Source organism: Oncorhynchus gorbuscha, linkage group LG02 (assembly GCF_021184085.1).
Source record: "Oncorhynchus gorbuscha isolate QuinsamMale2020 ecotype Even-year linkage group LG02, OgorEven_v1.0, whole genome shotgun sequence".
In the NCBI taxonomy this organism is placed as follows: Eukaryota; Metazoa; Chordata; class Actinopteri; order Salmoniformes; family Salmonidae; genus Oncorhynchus; species Oncorhynchus gorbuscha.
The window spans coordinates 112352209-112378893 of NC_060174.1; the positions used below are offsets into that span (position 1 = coordinate 112352209).

Sequence of the window (26685 nt, forward strand, 5' to 3'; positions counted from 1 at the left end):
ACACCGCTATTACTCTGATTAAAGTCCTAATAATTTGAAAGAAAAGCTGGTGCTTTGATCAGTGTACGCTTACCTCGATTATGACCTTGAGCCTACGAAGATAAGTAGAGTAAGGCATTCACGTGGCTAATGCCATAATCAGTATCTAGTTATCAGTGTGCATGTAACCATACTGATAGAGTTACAGCAGGAAGGCTCTGGTCTGGATACTGTAACACAGCTTTTCAACTGTATTTTTTTAACTAGGCAAGTCAATGACATTTTCAATGACAGCCGAGGAACAGTGTGTTAACTGCCTTGTTCAGGGGCAGAATGACAGATTTTTATCTTGTAAGCTCAGGGATTTGATCTTGCAACCTTTAGGTTAAAAGTCCAACACTCTAACCACTAGGCTACCTGCCTCCCCAGTGTTTCACTGGTCTATACACCCTTTTATGTTTTTAAATTTAACCTTTATTAAGAGCAAATTCTTATTTTACAATGACGGCCTACCCCTAACCCGGACAGAGCTGGGCCAATTGTGCGCCGCCCTATGGGGCACTTATATTATGTAGGGAAATTGTGTTTCCAAAGCTAGGACTGACACTGAGGACTTGTGAATAGTAGAATCAACAACCAAACAGTTGCTTTGTGAGAAGGTGTTAAAGTTCAGTTAGCCATTATTATGTTACCTCCATCTGCCGGCCTTTGGGCTATTTTTTATGTAAATGCTGGCTGAAAATACCAGTGGCCTGGCTTTGGTCCAAAGTGAGAGCAGGTCTGCTGGAGCCATGGCCCAGTGAGACATGAATGTTGGCCAGCGTAAACTGAAACAGAAAAGTCTGAGCCTTTTAGTTTTGGATAAAACATTGGGGTAAATCCTGTATGGAAATAAATCAAAACATGTACTTGGTGCTGAAATCAATCCGTCTGCGCCCTCTAGTGGAGAATGTTTGTAAAATAGAGTCGCAGAAGAGCTGAGTACATCATCGTCCATGTTTTATGCATTACCGAAAGTCTCTAAATGCATGGTTAAACATGCATAGATATCTCGCAAAATACCTTTGCTCGTCATAGCATGCTGAGCGAGGTGACCTTTGTCCGAGTTTGCCGCTGGTCAGATACTTTACATTTCCTCTAAATGCATGCTTCATTCAACTCCATAGGAATATTATTTTTATGAAAAGGTGTTCATTTTTTAAATACTATATGATTTGAGTCTAGCGTCAAAATGAACTAGAACCTTCTGTAATTACACACAATTTGGCCAATTATTTCCAGTCCCCATTCAAATTCAACCAATCACTGAGTGTAAACAACACAAAAAAACACGCCCCCAGGGAAGAATATATTTAAAGGTCATAAACTTCCCCTGTATGCTGGAGGTAATTTACCTTAGTCATGAGTTAAATGACTAGTCCCTGCCTTTTTATTTGCTAGATATTTAGCTTTCGGCCAATCACATAACAAGCTATATTTAATCACAAATAAAATAGCTTTATCACGAAAGCAGCTCTGCCTGAGGCAAAGGAGGATAGCCGTGTATTTGCCTGTAACGTCAGTGTAGGGGGTATGTAAATCATGGTTACCCCAATACCCTGGTTATTAACACAATCTCACACATAACATGCAAATAGCATAACCTCAACCCAGTTAAATTAAGTGATAATGTTTCCATTAGTTTCTAACAGTGTATATAAGCTTATAAAGCTATAAGAACAAAAATGCATTACAAAACTGCACAATGTTTCAATATACTTTGTTTGCAGCTATATAATTATCTGTATGACAGAGCATTCATTGTTACGTCTATGGTATAAACTGGATCATTGCCTGTTGCACGGGGATAAACGAGGTATTATGACGGATAAACTGGCGCTCATTTAGAAATAGAAAGCACACGCAACAATGAATTTGAACAGGCGAAGTCAGCAGTCGTCTGTTTCCTGCCTGTATCCGGGTCCTGTATGGAAGCCCGTGCGAGGCTGTCCCGGAGACCCCGTGCTGCCTGCACCTCTCGTCTTGGGTGAGTTTGTGACAATGTAGCAATTTCTCTATTAATCTGAATAACTAGAATAAAGCTACACCATTTGCAGACTGCAAACCTCGATCAAAATTCCGTAGTCCTTGCATGGCAAGGCGTTTCATTTTCCAACAAATTCCCAAGCACAACCCCTTGTCCAAGAGTATTCCAACATTAACTCATATTTTGCTTGCAAGGAGCTAGCTACGCAATTGCATTTAAGACAAACAAAATAATGCGTCATGCAAGCTGAAGTGCAATGCTGCCGTTGATACTAAACCCGCTTGTGATGTTTTAAATGTCAAATGTATACTACGTCGGAATGTGTTAACACGAATGTTGATAGTCAGCTAACCTAGCAGCTAATGCTAACGAAAGGGAAACTGCACCAAAAGCTTCAAATGGTTAGTAAATTCGGACAATTAGCTACATGCATCAAGCGAACATGCGAATTATTTTAGAGGACACTGTAGTTCCAGGGAAAAACGACTATCATGTAAATACATTAGATTCATTCAACACTAGTTAGTCTCGCAGTGTCCCTCCGTTCATATGCTCTGCTCTGCTGGCTGCAATGGCTCGAGCGCTTCAGCTTCAAACCAACATTCGGGAGAACAGCAAATGGACTTCGTTTTATATCGGACACTGGTGTCAATCCGCTGCTCTAGTGTCCGCCTACCTAAACTCACCATTTGATCTACCGTTAGCTTGCTACTACTCAATTTGTTTCTGTCAATACTCGATACGACCATAGTAGAGATATTTAAAACATTGCTGCTTTGAGCAACATCTTTGTACAGCTTGCATCAATATTTGGCAACTCTGAATTGAGCTTCCATTCTTTGTTTGTATTAAAATAAATCTATAAAAGGAATGATGATGGAGTGAGTGTGAACCGCACATTTTTATCTCGAGTGTATTTGACGTTAATCTATAATCTGTTGTTGAGAACCTATTTGTTATGGCTTTTCAACGTCTGCCATATTGTATTTGGTACACATCATTCCCTATATCATTTCTAGAATCTGGTAATATTGTGTGGCTGTTGAAACAAGTTGAGATGACTAAATTGGTTTTTACCTTAGATTGAATCTACATGTTTTGATAATGAGTTTCCAATGGTTGTAAAGCTCAGGAGAGGTCTGTCCATAGTAAAGAGATTTGACACCACACTCAACAAAGCAAGTCCTGCAGGCTCTAGTTTTCTTGATTGTTGTCCAGTCATATGGTAAAATGCTGCAAAGAAAGACCTAGTTAAACTGCAGCTGGCCCAGAACAGAGCGACATGTCTTGCTCTTTATTATAATCAGAAGGCTAATTTTAATACTATGCATGCCAGTCTCTCTTGGCTAAGAGTAGAGGAAAGACTGACTGCATCACTTATTGTTTTTGCAATACATATTAAAATGTTGTAAATTCCAAATGGTTTGCATAGTCAACTTACACAGAGCACTGAAACACACACTTACCCCACCAGACATGCCACCAGGTGTCTTTTCACAGTCCCCAGGTCCAGAACAAATTCAAGGAAACGTACAGAATTATACAGAGCCATGATTGCATGGAACTCCCATCTTATATAGCGCAAGTGAACAGCAAACCTGGTTTCAAAAAACAAATACAGCAACACCTCACGGCACAAAGTGACCTACTTGTTGTGTAACTGATAGATTCACACCACATGTTCCCTTGGTGTTTTTAAATGTACACCAAGTCAAAAGTTTGGGGACACCTACTCATTCCAGGGTTTCTTTATTTAAAAAAACTATTTTCTACATTGTAGAATAATGGTGAAGACATCAAAGCTTTGAAATAACACATATGGAATCATGTAGTAACCAAAGAAGTGTTAAACAAATCAAAATATATTTTATATTCTTCAAAGAAGCTACCCTTTGCCTTGATGACAACTTTGCACATTCTGTCAACCAGCTTCATGAGGTAGTCACCTGGAATGCAATTAAATTAACAGGTGTGCCTTGTTAAGTTAATTTGTGCAATTTCTTTCCTCCTTAATGTGTTTGAGCCAATCAGTTGTGTTATGTCAAGGTAGGGGGTGGTATACAGAAGATAGCCCATATTATGGCAAGAACCGCTCAAATAAGTAAAGAGAAACGCCAGTCTACCATTACTTTAAGACATGAAGATCAGTCAATAAGGAACATTTCAAGAACTTTTAAAGTTTCTTCATGTGCAGTCACAAAAACCACCAAGTGCAATGATGAAACTGGCTCTCATGAGGACTGCCACAGGAAAGGAAGACCCAGAATTACCTCTGCTGCAGAGGATAAGTTCATTAGTTACCAGCCTCAGATTGCAGCACAAATAAATGCTTCAGTAGCAGACGCATCTCAACATCAGATGTGTGAATCAGGCGTTCGTGGTCGAATAATAATAAGAGACTTGCTTGTGCCAAGAAACATGAGCAATGGACATTAAACCAGTGGAGATCTGTCCTTTGGTCTAATGAATCCAAATTTGATATTTTTTGTTCCAACCACCGTGTGTTTGTGAGACGCAGAGTTGGAGAACCATGATCTCTGCATGTGTGGTTCCCACCATGAAGCATGGAGGTGTGATAGTATGGGGGAGCTTTGTGGTGACACTCGGTGATTTAATAAAATCATTTACATTACATTTAAGTCATTTAGCAGACGCTCTTATCCAGAGCGACTTACAAATTGAATAAAATGCTTTTTTAATTCAAGGCTCTCTTAACCAGCATGGCTACCACAGCATTCTGCAGCGATACGTCAACCCATCTGGTTTGGGCTTACTGGAACTATCATTTGTTTTTAAACAAGACAATGACCCAACACACCTCCACGCTGTGTAAGGGCTATTTGACCAAGAAGGAGAGTGATGGAGTGCTTTATCAGATGACCTGGCCTCTACAATCACCAGACCTCAAACAAATTGAGATGGTTTTGGATGAGTTTGGACCACAGAGTGAAGGAAAAGCAGCCAACAAGTGCTCAGCATATGTGGGAACTCCTTCAAGACAGTTGGAAAAGCATTCCAGGTGAAGCTGGTTGAGAGAGAATGCCAAGAGTGTGCAAAGTGGTCATCAAGGCAAAGGGTGGCTACTTTGAATAATCTCATGTTTTCATTTGTTTTACACTTTTGGGTTACTGCATGGTTCCATAAGTATTATTTCATAGTTTTCATTATTATTCTACAATGTACAAAATAGTAAAAATGAAGGAAACACCCTTGAATGAGTAGGTGTGTCCAAACTTTTGACTGGTACTGTATGTACATTGTAAAGTATTTAGTCTATAATGTCTTTTTTGTTGTCGGACCCCAGTAAGTCTAACTGTCGGCTAGTTCTTAGTCAATGTGGGATTTACCTAGTCTATGTACTTATTGATGAATCCTGTGACTGTTGTGATAAACTCCTCAATGTTATAGGATGTGTCCCAACATTTACTAGCAAAACACTATTGTAGCCCCACATCACTTATATAGTGTGCACATCACTGGTACTTCCTGTTGGTTAACAGGAAGCAGAAGGCTATGTATGTCATTTGCCCTGATGGTCTGTGTGAGTAAAGTTAATCAAATTGATTTATGAAGCCCTTCTTACATCAGCTGATGCCACAAAGTGCTGTTCCAGAAACCCAGCCTAAAACCACAGACGGCAAGCAATGTAGACGTAGAAGCACGGTGGCTAGAAAAAACTCCCTAGGAAGAAACCTAGAGCGGAACCAGGCTCTGAGGGGTGGCCAGTCCTCTTCTGGCTGTGCCGGATGGAGATTATAGCAGAAACATGGCCAAGATGTTCAAATGTTCATAGATTACCAGCAGGGTCAGATCATAATAATCACAGTAGTTGTTGAGGGTGCAACAGGTCAGCACCTCAGGAGAAAATGTCAGTTGGCTTTTCATAGCCGATCATTCAGAGTATCTCTACCGCTCCTGCTGTCTCTAGAGAGTTGAAAACAGCAGGTCTGGGACAGGTAGTACGTCCGGTGAACAGGTCAGGGTTCCATAGCCGCAGGCAGAACAGTTGAAACTGGAGCAGCAGCACGGCCAGGTGGACTGGGGACAGCAAGGAGTTATCAGTCCAGGTAATCCTGAGGCATGATCCTAGGGTTCAGGTCCTCCGAGAGTGAGAAAGAGAGAATTAGAGAGCATGCATAAATTCACACAGGACACCGGATTAGACAGGAGAAATTCCCAATATTTAACAGACTAACCCTAGCCCCCCGACACAAACTCAGGTGACGCACCCCCTGCAGGGACGGCATGAGAGAGCCCCAGTAAGCCAGTGACTCAGCCCCTGTAATAGTGTTAGAGGCAGAGAATCCCAGTGGAGAGAGGGGAACCGGCCAGGCAGAGACAGCAATGGCGGTTCGTTGCTCCAGTGCCTTTTTGTTCATCTTCACACTCCTGGGCCAGACTACACTCAATAGGACCTACTGAAGAGATGAGTCTTCAATAAAGACTTAAAGGTTAATAATAATAATAATAATGAGACCGAGTCTGCGTCTCGCACATGGGTTGGCAGACCATTCCATAAAAATGGAGCTCTATAGGAGAAAGCCCTGCCTCCAGCTGTTTGCTTAGGAATTCTAGGGACAATAAGGAGGCCTGCGTCTTGTGACCGTAGCGTACGTGTAGGTATGTACGGCAGGACCAAATTGGAGAGATGGGTAGGAGCAAGCCCATGTAATGCTTTCTGGGTTAGCAGTAAAACCTTAAGTCAAGTCAATCTGGAAAGTTTTGAATATGTCCTGTCAATTTTTCAACCAATTTTTAAAATGATATTATTTTCTTTCCCTTTCCAGGTGATTTTAGTCAAGCTTTGTCTATTAGCCATGTTTCCCTAATTTTCGGCCCAGGTCCGTGGGCAATTTTGATTCGATTGTATGGTTACAGATGAATTTCTAGAGGAGAAAAATACGTTCTAGTATTGCAAACACATCCTGCTTCCTGTTGTCACCTGGATTCAAATGTATTTTTTCCCTAAGCATATTTGAGATAGTTAACATCATGATATTAAAGGCCCGTTTTAATTGATGTTTAGTCTACTTCATGTTTTCTGTTTTGGCATGGAAAATCAAGTTTAGTGGTATCGCGATGCTGTGATTAGATTCAGGACGCAATGAGGAACATGTAGCCTATGACCTTGGTGGAAGTCTGTTCTTTCGGCCAAAACAGAGAATGGAGAGAAATACCACAACTTCCCCCTAAACGATAATCACACTTTCAGTGCAGCCAGGTTTCAGTTTCCTAGAGTGTGACGGAAAGCAGTCTCCAAAGCATGTCACCGGCTAACCCATTCCTAGACGCTGACTACCTTTATTGACGATATTATCTTCTGGCCGGGGGAGTATTGTTTGCGAGCCCCAACACTCATTCTGAAAGTTAAAACGCATGGCCTGTGTTATGGTGTTGGAAACATACGTTCCGTTCCGTGTCTTTCATATCAGCAAAACAGTAACATTACTACTTTATAAGGTTAGGTTAGTGTTCTCACACGGCCATACTTTTGTGTTACAGCGCTTGTTTATGGAAGAACTAGGCGGATACCTGTGCTAATTATCTATCTAGTTAACTGCGGAGGAAGTGATGTTGCCGTGTGTAAGCTGACTGGGGAGGAAGTGATGTTGCCGTGCGTAAGTTGACTGCGGAGGAAGTGATGTTGCCGTGCGTAAGCTGACTGGGGAGGAAGTGATGTTGCCGTGCGTAAGTTGACTGCGGAGGAAGTGATGTTGCCGTGCGTAAGCTGACTGGGGAGGAAGTGATGTTGCCGTGCGTAAGCTGACTGGGGAGGAAGTGATGTTGCCGTGCGTAAGCTGACTGGGGAGGAAGTGATGTTGCCGTGCGTAAGCTGACTGGGGAGGAAGTGATGTTGCCGTGCGTAAGCTGACTGGGGAGGAAGTGATGTTGCCGTGCGTAAGCTGACTGGGGAGGAAGTGATGTTGCCGTGCGTAAGCTGACTGGGGAGGAAGTGATGTTGCCGTGCGTAAGCTGACTGGGGAGGAAGTGATGTTGCCGTGCGTAAGCTGACTGGGGAGGAAGTGATGTTGCCGTGCGTAAGCTGACTGGGGAGGAAGTGATGTTGCCGTGCGTAAGCTGACTGGGGAGGAAGTGATGTTGCCGTGCGTAAGCTGACTGGGGAGGAAGTGATGTTGCCGTGCGTAAGCTGACTGGGGAGGAAGTGATGTTGCCGTGCGTAAGCTGACTGGGGAGGAAGTGATGTTGCCGTGCGTAAGCTGACTGGGGAGGAAGTGATGTTGCCGTGCGTAAGATGACTGGGGAGGAAGTGATGTTGCCGTGCGTAAGCTGACTGGGGAGGAAGTGATGTTGCCGTGCGTAAGTTGACTGGGGAGGAAGTGTGTTGCCGTGCGTAAGCTGACTGGGGAGGAAGTGATGTTGCCGTGTGTAAGCTGACTGGGGAGGAAGTGATGTTGCTGTGTGTAAGCTGATATGAAAGATAAGGGACACATGTTTCGAAAACCATTTCGCAAGCGATTATTGACATTTCTTAAAGTTAAAACACATAATTGGAATTATAGTTAACACGCAGCCAACCATGGGTGAAGCTAACCCGCTGAAAAGCCTACCCTACGGCGAAGGTTTTTCCAGAACTAGTCACTGCCGAGCTGGTTGGATTCTATGAACTAATTTCCACCTTGAGAAAGATATACATTTGATATTGATCCAGTGAAACTGTGAGCCACATTGAGAATGATTTAGAACTGTATCTATTAAATAAAATCAATCCCATTCAACTACAGAGGTCCTCAATCAATAATGTTTTATTTCACCTTTTATTTAACCAGGTAGGCTAGTTGAGAACAAGTTCTCATTTCCAACTGCAACCTGGCCAAGATAAAGCATAGCAGTGTGAACAAACAACACAGAGTTACACATGGAGTAAACAATTAACAAGTCAATAACACAGTAACAATCAATAATGTTAACTGCCTGAGTGACACCAGCCCATCTAACTGCCTGAGTGACACCAGCCCATCTAACTGCCTGAGTGACACCAGCCCATCTAACTGCCTGAGTGACACCAGCCCATCTAACTGCCTGAGTGACACCAGCCCATCTAACTGCCTGAGTGACACCAGCCCATCTAACTGCCTGAGTGACACCAGCCCATCTAACTGCCTGAGTGACACCAGCCCATCTAACTGCCTGAGTGACACCAGCCCATCTAACTGCCTGAGTGACACCAGCCCATCTAACTGCCTGAGTGACACCAGCCCATCTAACTGCCTGAGTGACACCAGCCCATCTAACTGCCTGAGTGACACCAGCCCATCTAACTGCCTGAGTGACACCAGCCCATCTAACTGCCTGAGTGACACCAGCCCATCTAACTGCCTGAGTGACACCAGCCCATCTAACTGCCTGAGTGACACCAGCCCATCTAACTGCCTGAGTGACACCAGCCCATCTAACTGCCTGAGTGACACCAGCCCATCTAACTGCCTGAGTGACACCAGCCCATCTAACTGCCTGAGTGACACCAGCCCATCTAACTGCCTGAGTGACACCAGCCCATCTAACTGCCTGAGTGACACCAGCCCATCTAACTGCCTGAGTGACACCAGCCCATCTAACTGCCTGAGTGACACCAGCCCATCTAACTGCCTGAGTGACACCAGCCCATCTAACTGCCTGAGTGACACCAGCCCATCTAACTGCCTGAGTGACACCAGCCCATCTAACTGCCTGAGTGACACCAGCCCATCTAACTGCCTGAGTGACACCAGCCCATCTAACTGCCTGAGTGACACCAGCCCATCTAACTGCCTGAGTGACACCAGCCCATCTAACTGCCTGAGTGACACCAGCCCATCTAACTGCCTGAGTGACACCAGCCCATCTAACTGCCTGAGTGACACCAGCCCATCTAACTGCCTGAGTGACACCAGCCCATCTAACTGCCTGAGTGACACCAGCCCATCTAACTGCCTGAGTGACACCAGCCCATCTAACTGCCTGAGTGACACCAGCCCATCTAACTGCCTGAGTGACACCAGCCCATCTAACTGCCTGAGTGACACCAGCCCATCTAACTGCCTGAGTGACACCAGCCCATCTAACTGCCTGAGTGACACCAGCCCATCTAACTGCCTGAGTGACACCAGCCCATCTAACTGCCTGAGTGACACCAGCCCATCTAACTGCCTGAGTGACACCAGCCCATCTAACTGCCTGAGTGACACCAGCCCATCTAACTGCCTGAGTGACACCAGCCCATCTAACTGCCTGAGTGACACCAGCCCATCTAACTGCCTGAGTGACACCAGCCCATCTAACTGCCTGAGTGACACCAGCCCATCTAACTGCCTGAGTGACACCAGCCCATCTAACTGCCTGAGTGACACCAGCCCATCTAACTGCCTGAGTGACACCAGCCCATCTAACTGCCTGAGTGACACCAGCCCATCTAACTGCCTGAGTGACACCAGCCCATCTAACTGCCTGAGTGACACCAGCCCATCTAACTGCCTGAGTGACACCAGCCCATCTAACTGCCTGAGTGACACCAGCCCATCTAACTGCCTGAGTGACACCAGCCCATCTAACTGCCTGAGTGACACCAGCCCATCTAACTGCCTGAGTGACACCAGCCCATCTAACTGCCTGAGTGACACCAGCCCATCTAACTGCCTGAGTGACACCAGCCCATCTAACTGCCTGAGTGACACCAGCCCATCTAACTGCCTGAGTGACACCAGCCCATCTAACTGCCTGAGTGACACCAGCCCATCTAACTGCCTGAGTGACACCAGCCCATCTAACTGCCTGAGTGACACCAGCCCATCTAACTGCCTGAGTGACACCAGCCCATCTAACTGCCTGAGTGACACCAGCCCATCTAACTGCCTTGAACTCTGCAGGTTGTTCCACAAATTAGGGGCAAAACCCCTCCGCAGATTTTCCCAAATCTGTGGAGACTGGAGGGTTATCCTGTAAACGCGTCATTTAGGATTCTCCTCTTAATGAATGATGTTACATATAGAGGGAGTTTCTGTCAGATTGCTTTGTAATTAAGTAAGCGCATGCAGCGTTCCTCTTAGACAGAGAGGTCCGTATGCACCCCGTCGTCCGTATGCACCCCGTCGTCCGTATGCACCCCGTCGTCCGTATGCACCCCGTCGTCCGTATGCGCACAAAATAGCCCTATTTGGTAAAAGACAGTCTGTATAATGGCAAGAACAGCTCAAATAAGCAAAGTGAAACGACAGTCCGTCATTACTTTAAGACATGAAGGTGAATATGGAAAGTTTCCTCATGTGCAAACACCATCAAGTGTTATGATGACTCTGGCTCTCATGAGGACACTCATGATGGAGTGCTGTATCAGATGACCTGGCCTCCATAATCCCCTGACCTCAACCAAATTGAGATGGTTTGGGATGAGTCAGACCACAGAGTGAAGGAGAAGCAGCCAACAAGTGCTCAGCATATGTGGGAACTCCTTAAAGACGGTTGGAAAAGCATTCCTCATGAAACTGGTTGAGAGAATGTCGAGAGTGTGCAAAGCTGTTGTCCAGGCTTAGAAGGCTACTTTGAAGAATCTAAAATATATTTTATTCTGATGTCTTCACTATTATTCTACAATGTAGAAAATAGTAAAAATAAAGGAAAACCCTTGAATGAGTAGGTGTGTCCAAACTTTTGACTGGTACTGTATGCTAAGTTGCTCTCAAAATGATCATAATTTACTTTCTCCACTTCTGCTCTGCCTTTCTGCATTTTCTCTTTAATTGGTTAGTTTCCTCAGTCATCCCAGAGACTCTCCATTTGGATGGAGTAATGGCATAAATGGTTGCCCTTAATTTACTATTAAAGTTAACAACTAAATCATCACAAGAGGAAGGCAGAATAGGTGGTGGAGTATTGTTCACACTCAATAAAATCTGTAGCAACTTCAGAGGTCTGATAGTGTTTCTTAATAATGCGTTCTTTATTACCCTGTGCTGTGGGCAACAAGGTAGTATAAAGCAACATCAACAATAGAGGATATGTCAATAGAAAGCCCCTGGGTAATATCCAGGTCTGCCCAGTAGAAAGCCCCTTAGTAATAACCAGGTCTGCCCAGTAGAAAGCCCCTGGGTAATAACCAGGTCTGCCCAGTAGAAAGCCCCTGGGTAATAACCAGGTCTGCCCAGTAGAAAGCCCCTTAGTAATAACCAGGTCTGCCCAGTAGAAAGCCCCTTAGTAATAACCAGGTCTGCCCAGTAGAAAGCCCCTTAGTAATAACCAGGTCTGCCCAGTAGAAAGCCCCTTAGTAATAACCAGGTCTGCCCAGTAGAAAGCCCCTTAGTAATAACCAGGTCTGCCCAGTAGAAAGCCCCTTAGTAATAACCAGGTCTGCCCAGTAGAAAGGCCCTGGGTAATAACCATGTCTGCCCAGTAGAAAGCCCCTTAGTAATAACCAGGTCTGCCCAGTAGAAAGGCCCTGGGTAATAACCATGTCTGCCCAGTAGAAAGCCCCTTAGTAATAACCATGTCTGCCCAGTAGAAAGGAGAAGATTAATTGTGTGTCGTCTGCATAGCAATGATAGGAGAGACCATGTGAGGTTATTACAGAGCCAAGTGACTTGGTGTATAGCGAGAATAGGAGACTTATTTCATGTGTGGCTTAATAAACTGCATGGTTTCCCGTGTCGTAGTAGGAGGACCACACACCATGTCATCGCGTGACTCCAAGTTTACTTCCACATGGTTTTCTAATGATCAATTAGCTTTTTAAAATTATAAACTTGGATTAGCTAACACAACGTGCCATTGGAACACAGGAGTGATGGTTGCTGATAATGGGCCTACGGGTATGTAGATATTCCATTAAAAATCAGCTGTTTCCAGCTACAATAGTAATTTACAACATTAACAATGTCTAAACTGTATTTCTGATCAATTTGATGTCATTTTAAGGGACAGAAAATGACCTTTTCTTTCACAAACAAGGACATTTCTAAGTGACCCTAAACTTTTGATCAGTAGTGTGTATAGTTGTGTGTGTGTGTGTGTGTGTGTGTGTGTATACATGTATGTACAGTTGAAGTTGGAAGTTTAAATACACCCCAGTTTTAAAATATTTCTGACATTTCATCCTAGTCAAAATTCCCTCTCTCAGGTCAGTTAGGATCACCACTTCATTTTAAGAATGTGAAATGTCAGAATAATAGTAGAGAAAAAAAATGAAAGTCAGACTACAGTTTGCAACTGCACATGGGGACAAAGATTGTACTTTTTGGAGAAATGTCCTCTGGTCTACTGAAACAAAAATAGAACTGTTTGGCCATAATGACCATCGTTATGTTTGGAGGAAAAAGGGGCATGCTTGCAAACCGAAGAACACCATCCCAACCGTGAAGCACGGGGGTGGCAGCATCATGTTGTGGGGGTGCTTTGCTGCAGGAGGGACTGGTGCACTTCACAAAATAGATGGCATCATGAGGTAGGGAAATTATGTGGATATATTCAAGCAACATCTCAAGACATCAGTCAGGAAGTTGAAGCTTGGTCGCAAATGGGTCTTCCAAATGGACAATGACCCCAAGCATACTTCCAAAGTTATGGCTTAAGGACAAAAAAGTCAAGGTATTGGAGAGGCCATCACAAAGCCCTGACCTCAATCCTATAAAAAAATGTGTGGGCGGAAATGAAAAAGCGTGTGCGAGCAAGGAGCCCTACAAACCTGACTCGTTTACACCAGCTCTGTCAGGAGGAATGGACCATAATCAAATCAAATCAAATCAAATTTATTTATATAGCCCTTCGTACATCAGCTGATATCTCAAAGTGCTGTACAGAAACCCAGCCTAAAACCCCAAACAGCAAACAATGCAGGTGTAAAAGCACGGTGGCTAGGAAAAACTCCCTAGAAAGGCCAAAACCTAGGAAGAAACCTAGAGAGGAACCGGGCTATGTGGGGTGGCCAGTCCTCTTCTGGCTGTGCCGGGTGGAGATTATAACAGAACGTGGCCAAGATGTTCAAATGTTCATAAATGACCAGCATGGTTGAATAATAGTAAGGCAGAACAGTTGAAACTGGAGCAGGAGCATGGCCAGGTGGACTGGGGACAGCAAGGAGTCCTCATGTCAGGTAGTCCTGGGACATGGTCCTAGGGCCCAGGCCAGTTGAAACTGGAGCAGCAGCATGGTCAGGTGGACTGGGGACAGCAAGGAGTCATCATGTCAGGTAGTCCTGGGGCATGGTCCTAGGGCTCAGGTCCTCCGAGAGAGAGAAAGAAAGAGAGAAGGAGAGAATTAGAGAACGCACACTTAGATTCACACAGGACACCTGAATAGGACAGGAGAAGTACTCCAGATAAACAAACTGACCCTAGCCCCCCGACACATAAACTACTGCAGCATAAATACTGGAGGCTGAGACAGGAGGGGTCAGGAGACACTGTGGCCCCATCCGAGGACACCCCCCGGACAGGGCCAAACAGGATAATTCACCCAATTTATTCTGGGAACCTTGTGGAAGGCTACCTGAACCGTTTGACCCAAGTTAAACAATATAAAGGCAATACTAATTGAGTGTATGAAATCTTATAACTCACTAGGAATGTGATGAAATAAATAAAACATGAAATAAATCATTCTCTACTATTATTCTGACATTTCACATTCTTAAAATAAAGTAGTGATCCTAACTGACCTAAAACAGGGAATTGTTATTGGGATTAAAAGTCAGAAATTGTGCAAGTTTAAACGTATTTCGCTAATGTGTATGTAAACTTCCGACTTCAACTGTATAGTTGATAGTGTGTATGTATGGTTGATGTCTTAGTTAGTTAGTTATATAACTAACTGACATTTTTATTTTCATTTTTTTATTTCAATTTTATTTAACCAGGTAGGCTAGTTGAGAACAAGTTCTCATTTACAACTGTAACCTGGCCAAGAATAAAGCGACGCATTTCGACACACACAACAACACAGAGTTACATATACATGGAGTAAAACAAACACAGTACAAAAAGTCTATATACAATGTTTGCAAATGAGGTAAGATATGGGAGGTAAGGCAGTAAATAGGACATGGTGGTGAAGTAATTACAATATACCAATTAAATATTGGAGTGATTGATGTGCAGAAGATCAATGTGCAAGTAGAGATACTGGGGTGCAAAGGAGCAAGATAAATAAATACAGTATGGGGATGAGGTAGTTGGATGGGCTATGTACAGATGGGCTATGTGCAGTTATCTGTGAGCTGCTCTGACAGCTGGTGCTTACATATAGCTATATAGATAGTTGATAGTGTGTGTTTATAGTTGATAGAATCTTTGTGTCCCATATACACCATAATGATTGATGTAATTAACTAAATATTGTTGGATGTTAATGTGTTTTCAGTTGACATGGACGATGAAGATGGCAGGTGCCTGCTAGATGTCATTTGGTGAGTTCATATCCTCTTCAATGTACTGATTATGTTCTAATATCCACAATACACACCATCTAGTATACCTGGCCAAGACATTGGTTCACACCGAAAGGTTGTTGGATCAGATCCCCGAGCGGACAAGGTAAAAATCTGCCCTTCTGTCCCTGAACGAGGCAGTTAACCCACCATTCCCCAGTAGGCTGTCATTGTAAATACGAATTTGTTCTTAACTGACTTGCCTAGTTCAAATAAATAAGTATATTATATGCAAGTGTGGATACTGGGACAGGGTAATACACTGACTTCAGACAGTATTCACACCCCTGACTTTTTCCACATTTTGTTGTTAGACCCTAAATTTTACAATGGATTACATTGGCATATATTACATTGATATGTTGTGTCATTGGACTACACACACTACCCCATCAGTGGTCCTTCTGTAGCTCAGTTGGTAGAGCATGGCGCTTGTAACGCCAGGGTAGTGGGTTCGATCCCCGGGGCCACCCATACGTAGAATGTATGCACACATGACTGTAAGTCGCTTTGGATAAAAGCGTCTGCAAAATGGCATATATTATTATATTATTATATATTGTCAAAGTGGATTTATTTTTATTTTTCCAAATTAATAAAAAATTAAAAGCGTAAATGTCGAGTCAATTAGTATTCAACCCCTTTGTTACGGTCTAAATAAGATCAGGAGTAAACATGTGCTTACTTCACATAATACATTGCATGGACTCACTCGGTGTGAAATAATATTGTTTAACAGGATTTTTTAATGACTACCTCATCTCTGTACTCCACACAGAATTATCTGTAAGTTCCCTCAGTCGAGCAAGGAATTTCAAACACATATTCAACCACAAGGTCTAGGGAGGTTTTCTAATGCCTCACAAAGGGCACCTAAAAAATAGCAGACATTGAATATTGTGTATGGTGAAGTTATTTAATTACACGTCGGATGGTGTATCAATACACCCAGTCACTGCAAAGGTACAGGCTTTCTTCTTAACTCAGTTGCCAGAGAGTAAAGAAACCACTAAGGGATTTAACCATGAGGCCAATGGTTACGGAGTTAGAGTTTAACGGCTGTGATAGAAAGCTGAGGCTGGATCAACAACATTGTAGTTACTCCACAACACTGACTTAATCGACAAGAGTGAGAAGAAGGAAGCCTGTACAGAAAACAAAATATTCCAAAAGATGCATCCTTTTTCCAACAAGGCACTAACGCAATACTGCAAAATATCAAATCAAATCAAATCAAATTTATTTATATAGCCCTTCGTACATCAGCTGATATCTCAAAGTGCTGTACAGAAACCCAGCCTAAAACCCCAAACAGCAAACAATGCAGGTGTAAAAGCATATGTGGCAATGCAATTCACTTTTTGTCCCGACTACAAATTGTGACGTCCATAGTTTCAAGCATGTTATCGTTATGATTGTAAAGAAACGGAATGGAGCTAAGCACAGACAAAATCCTAGAGGAAAACCTGGTTGTCTGCTTTCCCCCAGACACTGGGAGATGAATTCACCTTTCAGCAGGAAAATAACCTAAAACACAAGGCCAAATCTACACTGGAGTTTCTTACCAAGAAGACAGTGAATGTTCCTGAGTGGCCGAGTTAGTTTGGACTGAATTCTGCTTGGAAAATCTATGCCAATACTTAAATATATATTTTTTTTTATATATGCCATTTAGCAGACGCTTTTATCCAAAGCGACTTACAGTCATGTGTGCATACATTCTACGTATGGGTGGTCCCGGGGATCGAACCCACTACCCTGGCGTTACAAGCGCCATGCTCTACCAACTGAGCTACTAATATAGAAATGATCAGCAACCAATTTGACAGCTTGAGGAAACTTGAAAATAATAATGGGAATATCTGTGCGGCAGGTAGTCTAGCCGCCCAGATAAGAGGATTGGGCCAGTAAACTTAATATATAATATAATTTATGCCATTTAGCAGACTCTTTTTTTCCAAAGCGACTTACAGTCGTGTGCATACATTATACGTATGGGTGGTCTCGGGGATCGAACCCACTACCCTGGCGTTACAAGCGCCATGCTCTACCAACTGAGCTACAGAAGGACCACAAGGTCGCTGGTTGAATCCCTGAGCAAACTAGGTGAAAAAATGGTTAATCTGCCCTCGAGCAAGGCATTTCACCCTAATTGCTTCTGTGAGTTGCTCTGGTTAAGAGCGTCTGTTAAATGACTGAAATGTCAAATGTGAATGTAAGTATTGTACAGTCCAGGTGTGGTGAACGACTCCCAGCTGTAAGCAAAGATGATTCTACATGTATTGACTCTGGTGTGAATACTGATGTAAATCAGCTTGTAACACAACAACATGTGGAATAAGTCAAGTGGAATGAATACTCTCTGAAGGCAATGTGGATGTGACCTCATTGTCTGACCAATGTTCCTCTCTTCACAGTGACCCAGAAGCACTCAACGATTTTCTTCATGGATTAGACACCCATGTAAGTGGCTGCTATTTAACTGCAAGGATGGTTATGATGCCTCTTTTGTACTTGCCAAGCTGAGGAGTTACCCAGATTATTTCATAGCAGTTGACCTGACGCACCGGGACGGACGCGGTTGACCTGACGCACCGAGGACGGACGCGGTTGACCTGACGCACCGAGGACGGACGCGGTTGACCTGACGCACCGAGGACGGACGCGGTTGACCTGACGCACCGGGGACGGACGCGGTTGACCTGACGCACCGGGGACGGACGCGGTTGACCTGACGCACCGGGGACGGACGCGGTTGACCTGACGCACCGGGGACGGACGCGGTTGACCTGACGCACCGGGACGGACGCGGTTGACCTGACGCACCGGGACGGACGCGGTGACCTGACGCACCGGGGACGGACGCGGTTGACCTGACGCACCGGGACGGACGCGGTTGACCTGACGCACCGGGGACGGACGCGGTTGACCTGACGCACCGGACGGGACCTGACGCACGGGACGGACGCGGTTGACCTGACGCACCGGGGACGGACGCGGTTGACCTGACGCACCGGGGACGGACGCGGTTGACCTGACGCACCGGGGACGGACGCGGTTGACCTGACGCACCGGGGACGGACGCGGTTGACCTGACGCACCGGGGACGGACGCGGTTGACCTGACGCACCGGGGACGGACGCGGTTGACCTGACGCACCGGGGACGGACGCGGGTGACCTGACGCACCGGGGACGGACGCGGTCGACTTACTGGCACCAGATAACCTCTACTTCTGTTGAGCATGGAGACAAAGTGACCATCTTAGTTTAAGTTCACTGGCTACTGCACACACCTCGTGCACTTATCTAAAGGGATGTGTGTGTTTCTGTTTCAATGGGCTTTGCTGCTGCTTGTGGTTTCTTGCTTTATGAGGGATCTATATGTGAGGGATCTATATGTGAGGGATCTATATGTGAGGGATCTATATGTGAGGGATCTATATGTGAGGGATCTATATGTGAGGGATCTATATGTGAGGGATCTATATGCGAGGGATCTATATGCGAGGGATCTATATGCGAGGGATCTATATGCGAGGGATCTATATGCGAGGGATCTATATGCGAGGGATCTATATGCGAGGGATCTATATGCGAGGGATCTATATGCGAGGGATCTATATGCGAGGGATCTATATGCGAGGGAACTATATGCGAGGGAACTATATGTGAGGGAACTATATGTGAGGGAACTATATGTGAGGGAACTATATGTGAGGGAACTATATGTGAGGGAACTATATGTGAGGGAACTATATGTGAGGGAACTATATGTGAGGGAACTATATGTGAGGGAACTATATGTGAGGGAACTATATGTGAGGGAACTATATGTGAGGGAACTATATGTGAGGGAACTATATGTGAGGGAACTATATGTGAGGGAACTATATGTGAGGGAACTACAGTGGGGCAAAAAAGTAATTAGTCAGCTACCAATTGTGCATGTTCTCCCACTTAAAAAGATGAGAGAGGCCTGTAATTTTCATCATAGGTACACTTCAACTATGACAGACACAATGAGAAAAGAAAATCCAGAAAATCACATTGAAGGATTTGTAATTCATTTATTTGCAAATTATGGTGGAAAATAAGTATTTGGTCACCTACAAATAAGCAAGATTTCTGTCTCTCACAGACCTGTAACTTCTTCTTTAAGATTCTCCTCTGTCCTCCATTCGTTACCTGTATTAATGGCACCTGTTTGAACTTGTTATCAGTATAAAAGACACTTGTCCACAACCTCAAACAGTCACACTCCCAACTCCACTATGGCCAAGACCAAAGAGCTGTCAAAGGACACCAGAAACAAAATTGTAGACCTGCACCAGGCTGGGAAGACTGAAACTGCAATAGGTAAGCAGCTTGGTTTGAAGAAATCAACTGTGGGAGCAATTATTAGGAAATGGAAGACATACAAGACCACTGATAATCTCCCTCGATCTGGGGCTCCACGCAAGATCTCACCCCGTGTGGTCAAAATGATCACAAGAACGGTGAGCAAAAATCCCAGAACCACACTGGGGGACCTAGTGAATGACCTGCAGAGAGCTGGGACCAAAGTAACAAAGCCTACCATCAGTAACACACTACGCCGCCAGGGACTCAATTCCTGCAGTGCCAGACGTGCCCACCTGCTTAAGCCAGTACATGTCCAGGCCCATCTGAAGTTTGCTAGAGAGCATTGGATGATCCAGAAGAAGATTGGGAGAATGTCATATGGTCAGATGAAACCAAAATATAACTTTTTGGTAAAAACTCAAACTCGTTTTGTTTGGAGGACAAAGAATGCTGAGTTGCATCCAAAGAACACCATACCTACTGTGAAGCATGGGGTTGGAAACATCATGCTTTGGGGCTGTTTTTTTGCAAAGGGACCAAGATGACTGATCCGTGTAAAGGAAAGAATGAATGGGGCCATGTATCGTGAGATTTTGAGTGAAAACCTCCTTCCATCAGCAAGGGCATTGAAGATGAAATGTGGCTGAGTCTTTCAGCATGACAATGATCCCAAACACACCGCCTGGGCAACGAAGGAGTGGCTTCGTAAGAAGCATTTCAAGGTCCTGGAGTGGCCAAGCCAGTCTCCAGATCTCAACCCCATAGAAAATCTTTGGAGAGAGTTGAAAGTCCGTGTTGCCCAGCAACAGCTCCAGAACATCACTGCTCTGGAGGAGATCTGCATGGAGGAATGGGCCAAAATACCAGCAACAGTGTGTGAAAACCTTGTGAAGACTTACAGAAAACGTTTGACCTCTGTCATTGCCAACAAAGGGTATATAACAAAGTATTGAGAAACTTTTGTTATTGACCAAATACTTATTTTCCACCATAATTTGCAAATAAATTCATAAAAAATCCTACAAAGTGATTTTCTGAAATTTTTTCCCCTCATTTTGTCTGTCATATTTGAAGTATACCTATGATGACAATTACAGGCCTCATCTTTTTAAGTGGGAGAACTTGCACACTTGGTGGCTGACTAAATACTGGTTTGCCCCACTGTATGTGTGAGGGAACTATATGTGAGGGATCTTTAGGATTTCAACTGTGCCTTTTCACTTTATTAATCCACAATGACCACTACTAATCTAACGCAAGCCCTCTTCTGATTCTGTTTGTTCCTTGCTTTCTGTCCCTCTCACCTCTAAACCACTTTGCTGCCCCTCCTCAATCTTGAGTCACTGGTGGGTCTGCCCCCTCTCTCGCTCTCTGTCTGCCCGCATTTCTCGCTCTCTGTCTGCCCGCCTTTCTCGTTCTCTGTCTGCCCGCCTTTCTCGCTCTCTGTCTGCCCGCCTTTCTCACTCTCTGTCTGCCCGCCTCTCTATCCTTGTGGGGTGCTTCTCCCTCTGGCCTGTTTGTCTGTCGTTCTGTTTCCCCTCTGTCCTGGCTTTGTCTGTCGTTCTGTCTGTCTAGCTGGACACTGACGACCTACTGGATGGCTCGAGCTATCTCTCCAGCTCTTTCTTCTCGGGTGCTGGGGTGAGTGAAGGCCCTCTAACCTCTAACCTCTGACCCACCTGTCTCCATTCATACATGTTCATGTAGCATTCATCTCTCTCCGAACATGCCATATCACCCCCCCCCCCACTGGCTGGGAGGCCTAACATTATAGTGGTCTAGGAGAGCCTGTCTGGTCAACATCTCCACGATTTGAAGCCTGTGTCAACCCCTTCCTTCTCTACTCTACTCAATTCTCCTCCTCATCCCTTTGCTTCTTGACCTCCATCACAGACCCCCTCCCCTCCCTCTTCTCTTCGTCCTCCATCAGACCTTCTCCCTCCTTCACAGACCTTCTCCTTGTCCTCATCAGACCTTCTCCCTCCTGTTCTCGTCCCCATCAGACCTTCTCCCTCCTGTTCTCGTCCTCCATCAGACCTCTTCTCCTCGTCCTCATTAGACCTCTCTTCTTCTTGTCCTCTTTAGACCTACTCTCTTCTCGTTCTCCACCAGACCTTCTCTCTCTTCTCGTCCTCCGCCAGACCTTCTCTCTCTTCTCGTCCTCCGCCAGACCTTCTCCCTCTTCTCGTCCTCCGCCAGACCGTCTCCCTCTTCTCATCCTCCGCCAGACCTTCTCCCTCTTCTCGTCCTCCGCCAGATCTTCTCCCTCTTCTCGTCCTCCGCCAGACCTTCTCCCTCTTCTCGTCCTCCGCCAGACCTTCTCCCTCTTCTCTTCCTCCGCCAGACCTTCTCCCTCTTCTCGTCCTCCGCCAGACATTCTCCCTCTTCTCGTCCTGCGCCAGACCTTCTCCCTCTTCTCGTCCTCCGCCAGACCTTCTCCCTCTTCTCGTCCTCCGCCAGACCTTCTCCCTCTTCTCGTCCTCCGCCAGACCTTCTCCCTCTTCTCGTCCTCCGCCAGACCTTCTCCCTCTTCTCGTCCTCCGCCAGACCTTCTCCCTCTTTCTCGTCCTCCGCCAGACCTTCTCCCTCTTCTCGTCCTCCGCCAGACCTTCTCCCTCTTCTCGTCCTCCGCCAGACCTTCTCCCTCTTCTCGTCCTCCGCCAGACCTTCTCCCTCTTCTCGTCCTCCGCCAGACCTTCTCCCTCTTCTCGTCCTCCGCCAGACCTTCTCCCTCTTCTCGTCCTCCGCCAGACCTTCTCCCTCTTCTCGTCCTCCGCCAGACCTTCTCCCTCTTCTCGTCCTCCGCCAGACCTTCTCCCTCTTCTCGTCCTCCGCCAGACCTTCTCCCTCTTCTCGTCCTCCGCCAGACCTTCTCCCTCTTCTCGTCCTCCGCCAGACCTTCTCCCTCTTCTCGTCCTCCGCCAGACCTTCTCCCTCTTCTCGTCCTCCGCCAGACCTTCTCCCTCTTCTCGTCCTCCGCCAGACCTTCTCCCTCTTCTCGTCCTCCGCCAGACCTTCTCCCTCTTCTCGTCCTCCGCCAGACCTTCTCCCTCTTCTCGTCCCTCCGCCAGACCTTCTCCCTCTTCTCGTCCTCCGCCAGACCTTCTCCCTCTTCTCGTCCTCCGCCAGACCTTCTCCCTCTTCTCGTCCTCCGCCAGACCTTCTCCCTCTTCTCGTCCTCCGCCAGACCTTCTCCCTCTTCTCGTCCTCCGCCAGACCTTCTCCCTCTTCTCGTCCTCCGCCAGACCTTCTCCCTCTTCTCGTCCTCCGCCAGACCTTCTCCCTCTTCTCGTCCTCCGCCAGACCTTCTCCCTCTTCTCGTCCTCCGCCAGACCTTCTCCCTCTTCTCGTCCTCCGCCAGACCTTCTCCCTCTTCTCGTCCTCCGCCAGACCTTCTCCCTCTTCTCGTCCTCCGCCAGGCCTTCTCCCTCTTCTCGTCCTCCGCCAGGCCTTCTCCCTCTTCTCGTCCTCCGTCAGGCCTTCTCCCTCTTCTCGTCCTCCGTCAGGCCTTCTCCCTCTTCTCGTCCTCCGTCAGACCTTCTCCCTCTTCTCGTCCTCCGTCAGACCTTCTCCCTCTTCTCGTCCTCCGCCAGACCTTCTCCCTCTTCTCGTCCTCCGCCAGACCTTCTCCCTCTTCTCGTCCTCCGCCAGACCTTCTTCTCGTCCTCCGCCAGACCCTCTTCTCGTCCTCCGCCAGACCCTCTTCTCGTCCTCCGCCAGACCCTCTTCTCGTCCTCCGCCAGACCCTCTTCTCGTCCTCCGCCAGACCCTCTTCTCGTCCTCCGCCAGACCCTCTTCTCGTCCTCCGCCAGACCCTCTTCTCGTCCTCCGCAGACCCTCTTCTCGTCCTCCGCCAGACCCTTCTTCTCGTCCTCCGCCAGACCCTTCTTCTCGTCCTCCGCAGACCCTCTTCTCGTCCTCCGCCAGACCCTCTTCTCGTCCTCCGCCAGACCCTCTTCTCGTCCTCCGCCAGACCCTCTTCTCGTCCTCTGTCAGACCCTCTTCTCGTCCTCTGTCAGACCCTCTTCTCGTCCTCCGTCAGTCCCTCCTCTCTCCTCGGCCTCCGTCAGTCCCTCTTCTCTCCTCGGCCTCCGTCAGTCCCTCTTCTCTCCTCGGCCTCCGTCAGTCCCTCTTCTCTCCTCGGCCTCCGTCAGTCCCTCTTCTCTCCTCGGCCTCCGTCAGTCCCTCTTCTCTCCTCGGCCTCCGTCAGTCCCTCTTCTCTCCTCGGCCTCCGTCAGTCCCTCTTCTCTCCTCGGCCTCCGTCAGTCCCTCTTCTCTCCTCGGCCTCCGTCAGTCCCTCTTCTCTCCTCGGCCTCCGTCAGTCCCTCTTCTCTCCTCGGCCTCCGTCAGTCCCTCTTCTCTCCTCGGCCTCCGTCAGTCCTCTCTCCCTCTTCTCGTCCTCCGCCAGACCTTCTCCCTCTTCTCTTCCTCCGCCAGACCTTCTCCCTCTTCTCGTCCTTAGTCAGACCCTTTTCTTGTCCTCAGTCAGACCCTTTTCTCGTCCTCTGTCAGACCCTCTTCTCGTCCTCCGTCAGACCCTCTTCTCGTCCTCCGTCAGACCCTCTTCTCGTCCTCCGTCAGACCCTCTTCTCGTCCTCCGTCAGACCCTCTTCTCGTCCTCTGTCAGACCCTCTTCTCGTCCTCCGTCAGATCCTCTTCTCTCCTCGGCCTCCGTCAGACCCTCTTCTCTCCTCGGCCTCCGTCAGACCCTCTTCTCTCCTCGGCCTCCGTCAGACCATCTTCTCTCCTCGTCCTCCGTCAGTCCCTCTTCTCTTTTCTTCTTTTCATCTTCCATCACAGACCTTCTCCCTCTTCTTTCATAGTGCCACATTCCAGAGGTCCGGCCCCCAGTCCAGCTGCTGTCCAATGAGCAGCCAGCCTTGCCCCGGGTCAGTGTGGACCTGGACTTCCTGGAAGATGATGTCATCCTGGGCGGGTCGCCGGGCGGTAGCGGTAGCAACACCATGGAGCCATGTGACATCCTGCAGCAGAGCCTGGCGGAGGCTAACATTACAGAGCAGAGCCTGCAGGAGGCTAACATTACAGAGCAGAGCCTGCAGGAGGCTAACATTACAGAGCAGAGCCTGCAGGAGGCTAACATTACAGAGCAGAGCCTGCAGGAGGCTAACATTACAGAGCAGAGCCTGCAGGAGGCAGAGTTGGACCTGGGCTCCTTCGACCTCACCATGCCAGGTCTGACTCAGGTGGTCCAGACCCTGCCCTGTACAGACAGCCTGACTGGGTCTGGAGGGACCGCTGCGGGGGTGGGGCTCCCCATCTTCCCTGGAGCTCCAGGCTCCTCCGCCACCCCTCCCCAGGCCACAGCTGACATGCTGGGCTCGGTGCTGGCCCAACAGGGCCTGGAGTTTGGGCCCCAGGTCATGAACAAGGCCCAGACAATCAGTATGCAGCCTTTCATTCAGCAGGTGGCAGGCCTGGGTAATGTCACCCTTCAGCCAATCGCCTCCCTCCAGGCTCTACCTAACGGCTGTCAGTCAGGACACCTGGGACTGGGACAGATACAGGTGATGGGCCAGCCCACTGTGATGACTATGAACCAATCAGGACAGCCCATCCTGGCCAAGAGTATGGGAGGATACCAGATGCATCAGCCTGGCCCTGAGGCACAGGGGGCAGGTGGGCAGGGCGGACTGGGAGGGGGACTTCTGATCCAAGGGGGCAAAGCTACTCTGGGATCTCCAGTTTTAAACGGCCCGGCGTTGGGCTCTAACAGTAACGGTAGCACCATAACTGCTGCTGGAAGCTTGGGTCAACAGGGGCAGAACCTGATCATCCAGCGAACCCCGACCCCCATCCAGCCCAAACCCCCCAAGGGGGGCGCAGCCATCCAGCCCAAACTGTTCAAGCAGCAGCAGGCCCAGCCCCACACCCTCCAGAATGATGCCAACAAGGCTATTGGGGCTCAGGTCCCTGTCTCCGCTGCCCAGAATGTAGCCTTCCTGACAGGCAAGCCTGGGGCCAACGTGGTCCTGACCTCCCAGGCAGGGCTTCCCCAACAGGCTCTGTTCAAACAGCAGACAATCCACCACCCCTCTGGGAAAGCACTCAGTGTCCACCTGCTCAACCAGCCTGGCAGCATCATGCTGGGGGGGCAGAACCACCAGTTCCTCCTGCCACAGCAGCTAGCTGGGGGTCAGATCCTCACGCAGCACCCTGGGGGCCACATTATCACCTCCCGGGGGCCTGGGGGCCAGCTGATAGCCAACCAGATCCTGGCTCAGCACCAGAACATCAACCTGGGCCAGGTGCTGACTTCTCAGGGCCACCCTCTGCTCCAGGGCCACATCCAGCTGCAGCCGGGCCAGATGGGGGCGGGACATCAGCTCTTCCAGATGCCTGTCACCCTCTCCCAGAGCCAGAGCCACCCAGTCACGGATCACCAGGCCCACACAGTGATCCAGGGCATGCCCTTGCACAACTCCCTGGCCATGCTGAGCCAGGTAGAAGGGTTGAGTCCTGCTGTCAGCTTGCAGCCCGCTCTGCAGCCACAGTCAGGGGGCGTTCCCAGCAGCGGGGTGGGTGGGGCTGCTGCCATTGCACAGGGCCAGCATGGGGGTAGTGTGCCGATGCGGGGGAGTTCTACAGAGCAGGCAGCCCACCCTATGCCCTCTGTCTCCATGGCCATGTCTGTCCCCTCCTCCTCTCCGTCCTTATCTGTGTCCACCACACTGGTCCCCCACCTAGCCCAGCAGCACAGCCCCGGGAGCAGGGTGCTCTTCACGGGCCACCAGGGCTCCAGCATGATCCTCAGCCAGGAACACCTCCAGATGTTCCTCCAGCAGGTCAGTATTCCTCCCCGCTCTCTCTCTGCCTCTACGTCTTTTCCTCTACGTCTCTCGTCTCTACGTCTACGTCTCTTCCTTTCTACCTCTACGTCTCTACGTCTCTACGTCTCTACGTCTCTAC

General features: G+C 47.6%; 1 protein-coding gene across 5 annotated transcripts in view; it reads left to right on the top strand.

Annotated features, from left to right (window-relative positions):
* Nucleotides 1–1680: 1680 nt before the first annotated feature.
* Nucleotides 1681–26685, top strand: part of LOC124015788 (BRD4-interacting chromatin-remodeling complex-associated protein-like) — a 67205-nt gene continuing 42200 nt past the window's right edge. The window contains exons 1-6 of one of the 5 annotated variants that reach the window (XM_046331266.1): nucleotides 1681–2005; nucleotides 15350–15395; nucleotides 17834–17879; nucleotides 21334–21399; nucleotides 24582–24881; nucleotides 24912–26561. In XM_046331266.1, the coding sequence (XP_046187222.1) occupies nucleotides 1888–2005; nucleotides 15350–15395; nucleotides 17834–17879; nucleotides 21334–21399; nucleotides 24582–24881; nucleotides 24912–26561 (2226 nt within the window). In that variant the 5' untranslated portion in view covers nucleotides 1681–1887. Of the gene's footprint in view, nucleotides 2006–15349; nucleotides 15396–17833; nucleotides 17880–21333; nucleotides 21400–24581; nucleotides 26562–26685 lie in introns of all 5 variants that reach the window. The other 4 variants (XM_046331276.1, XM_046331258.1, XM_046331292.1 and 1 more) reach the window with 4 other exon arrangements.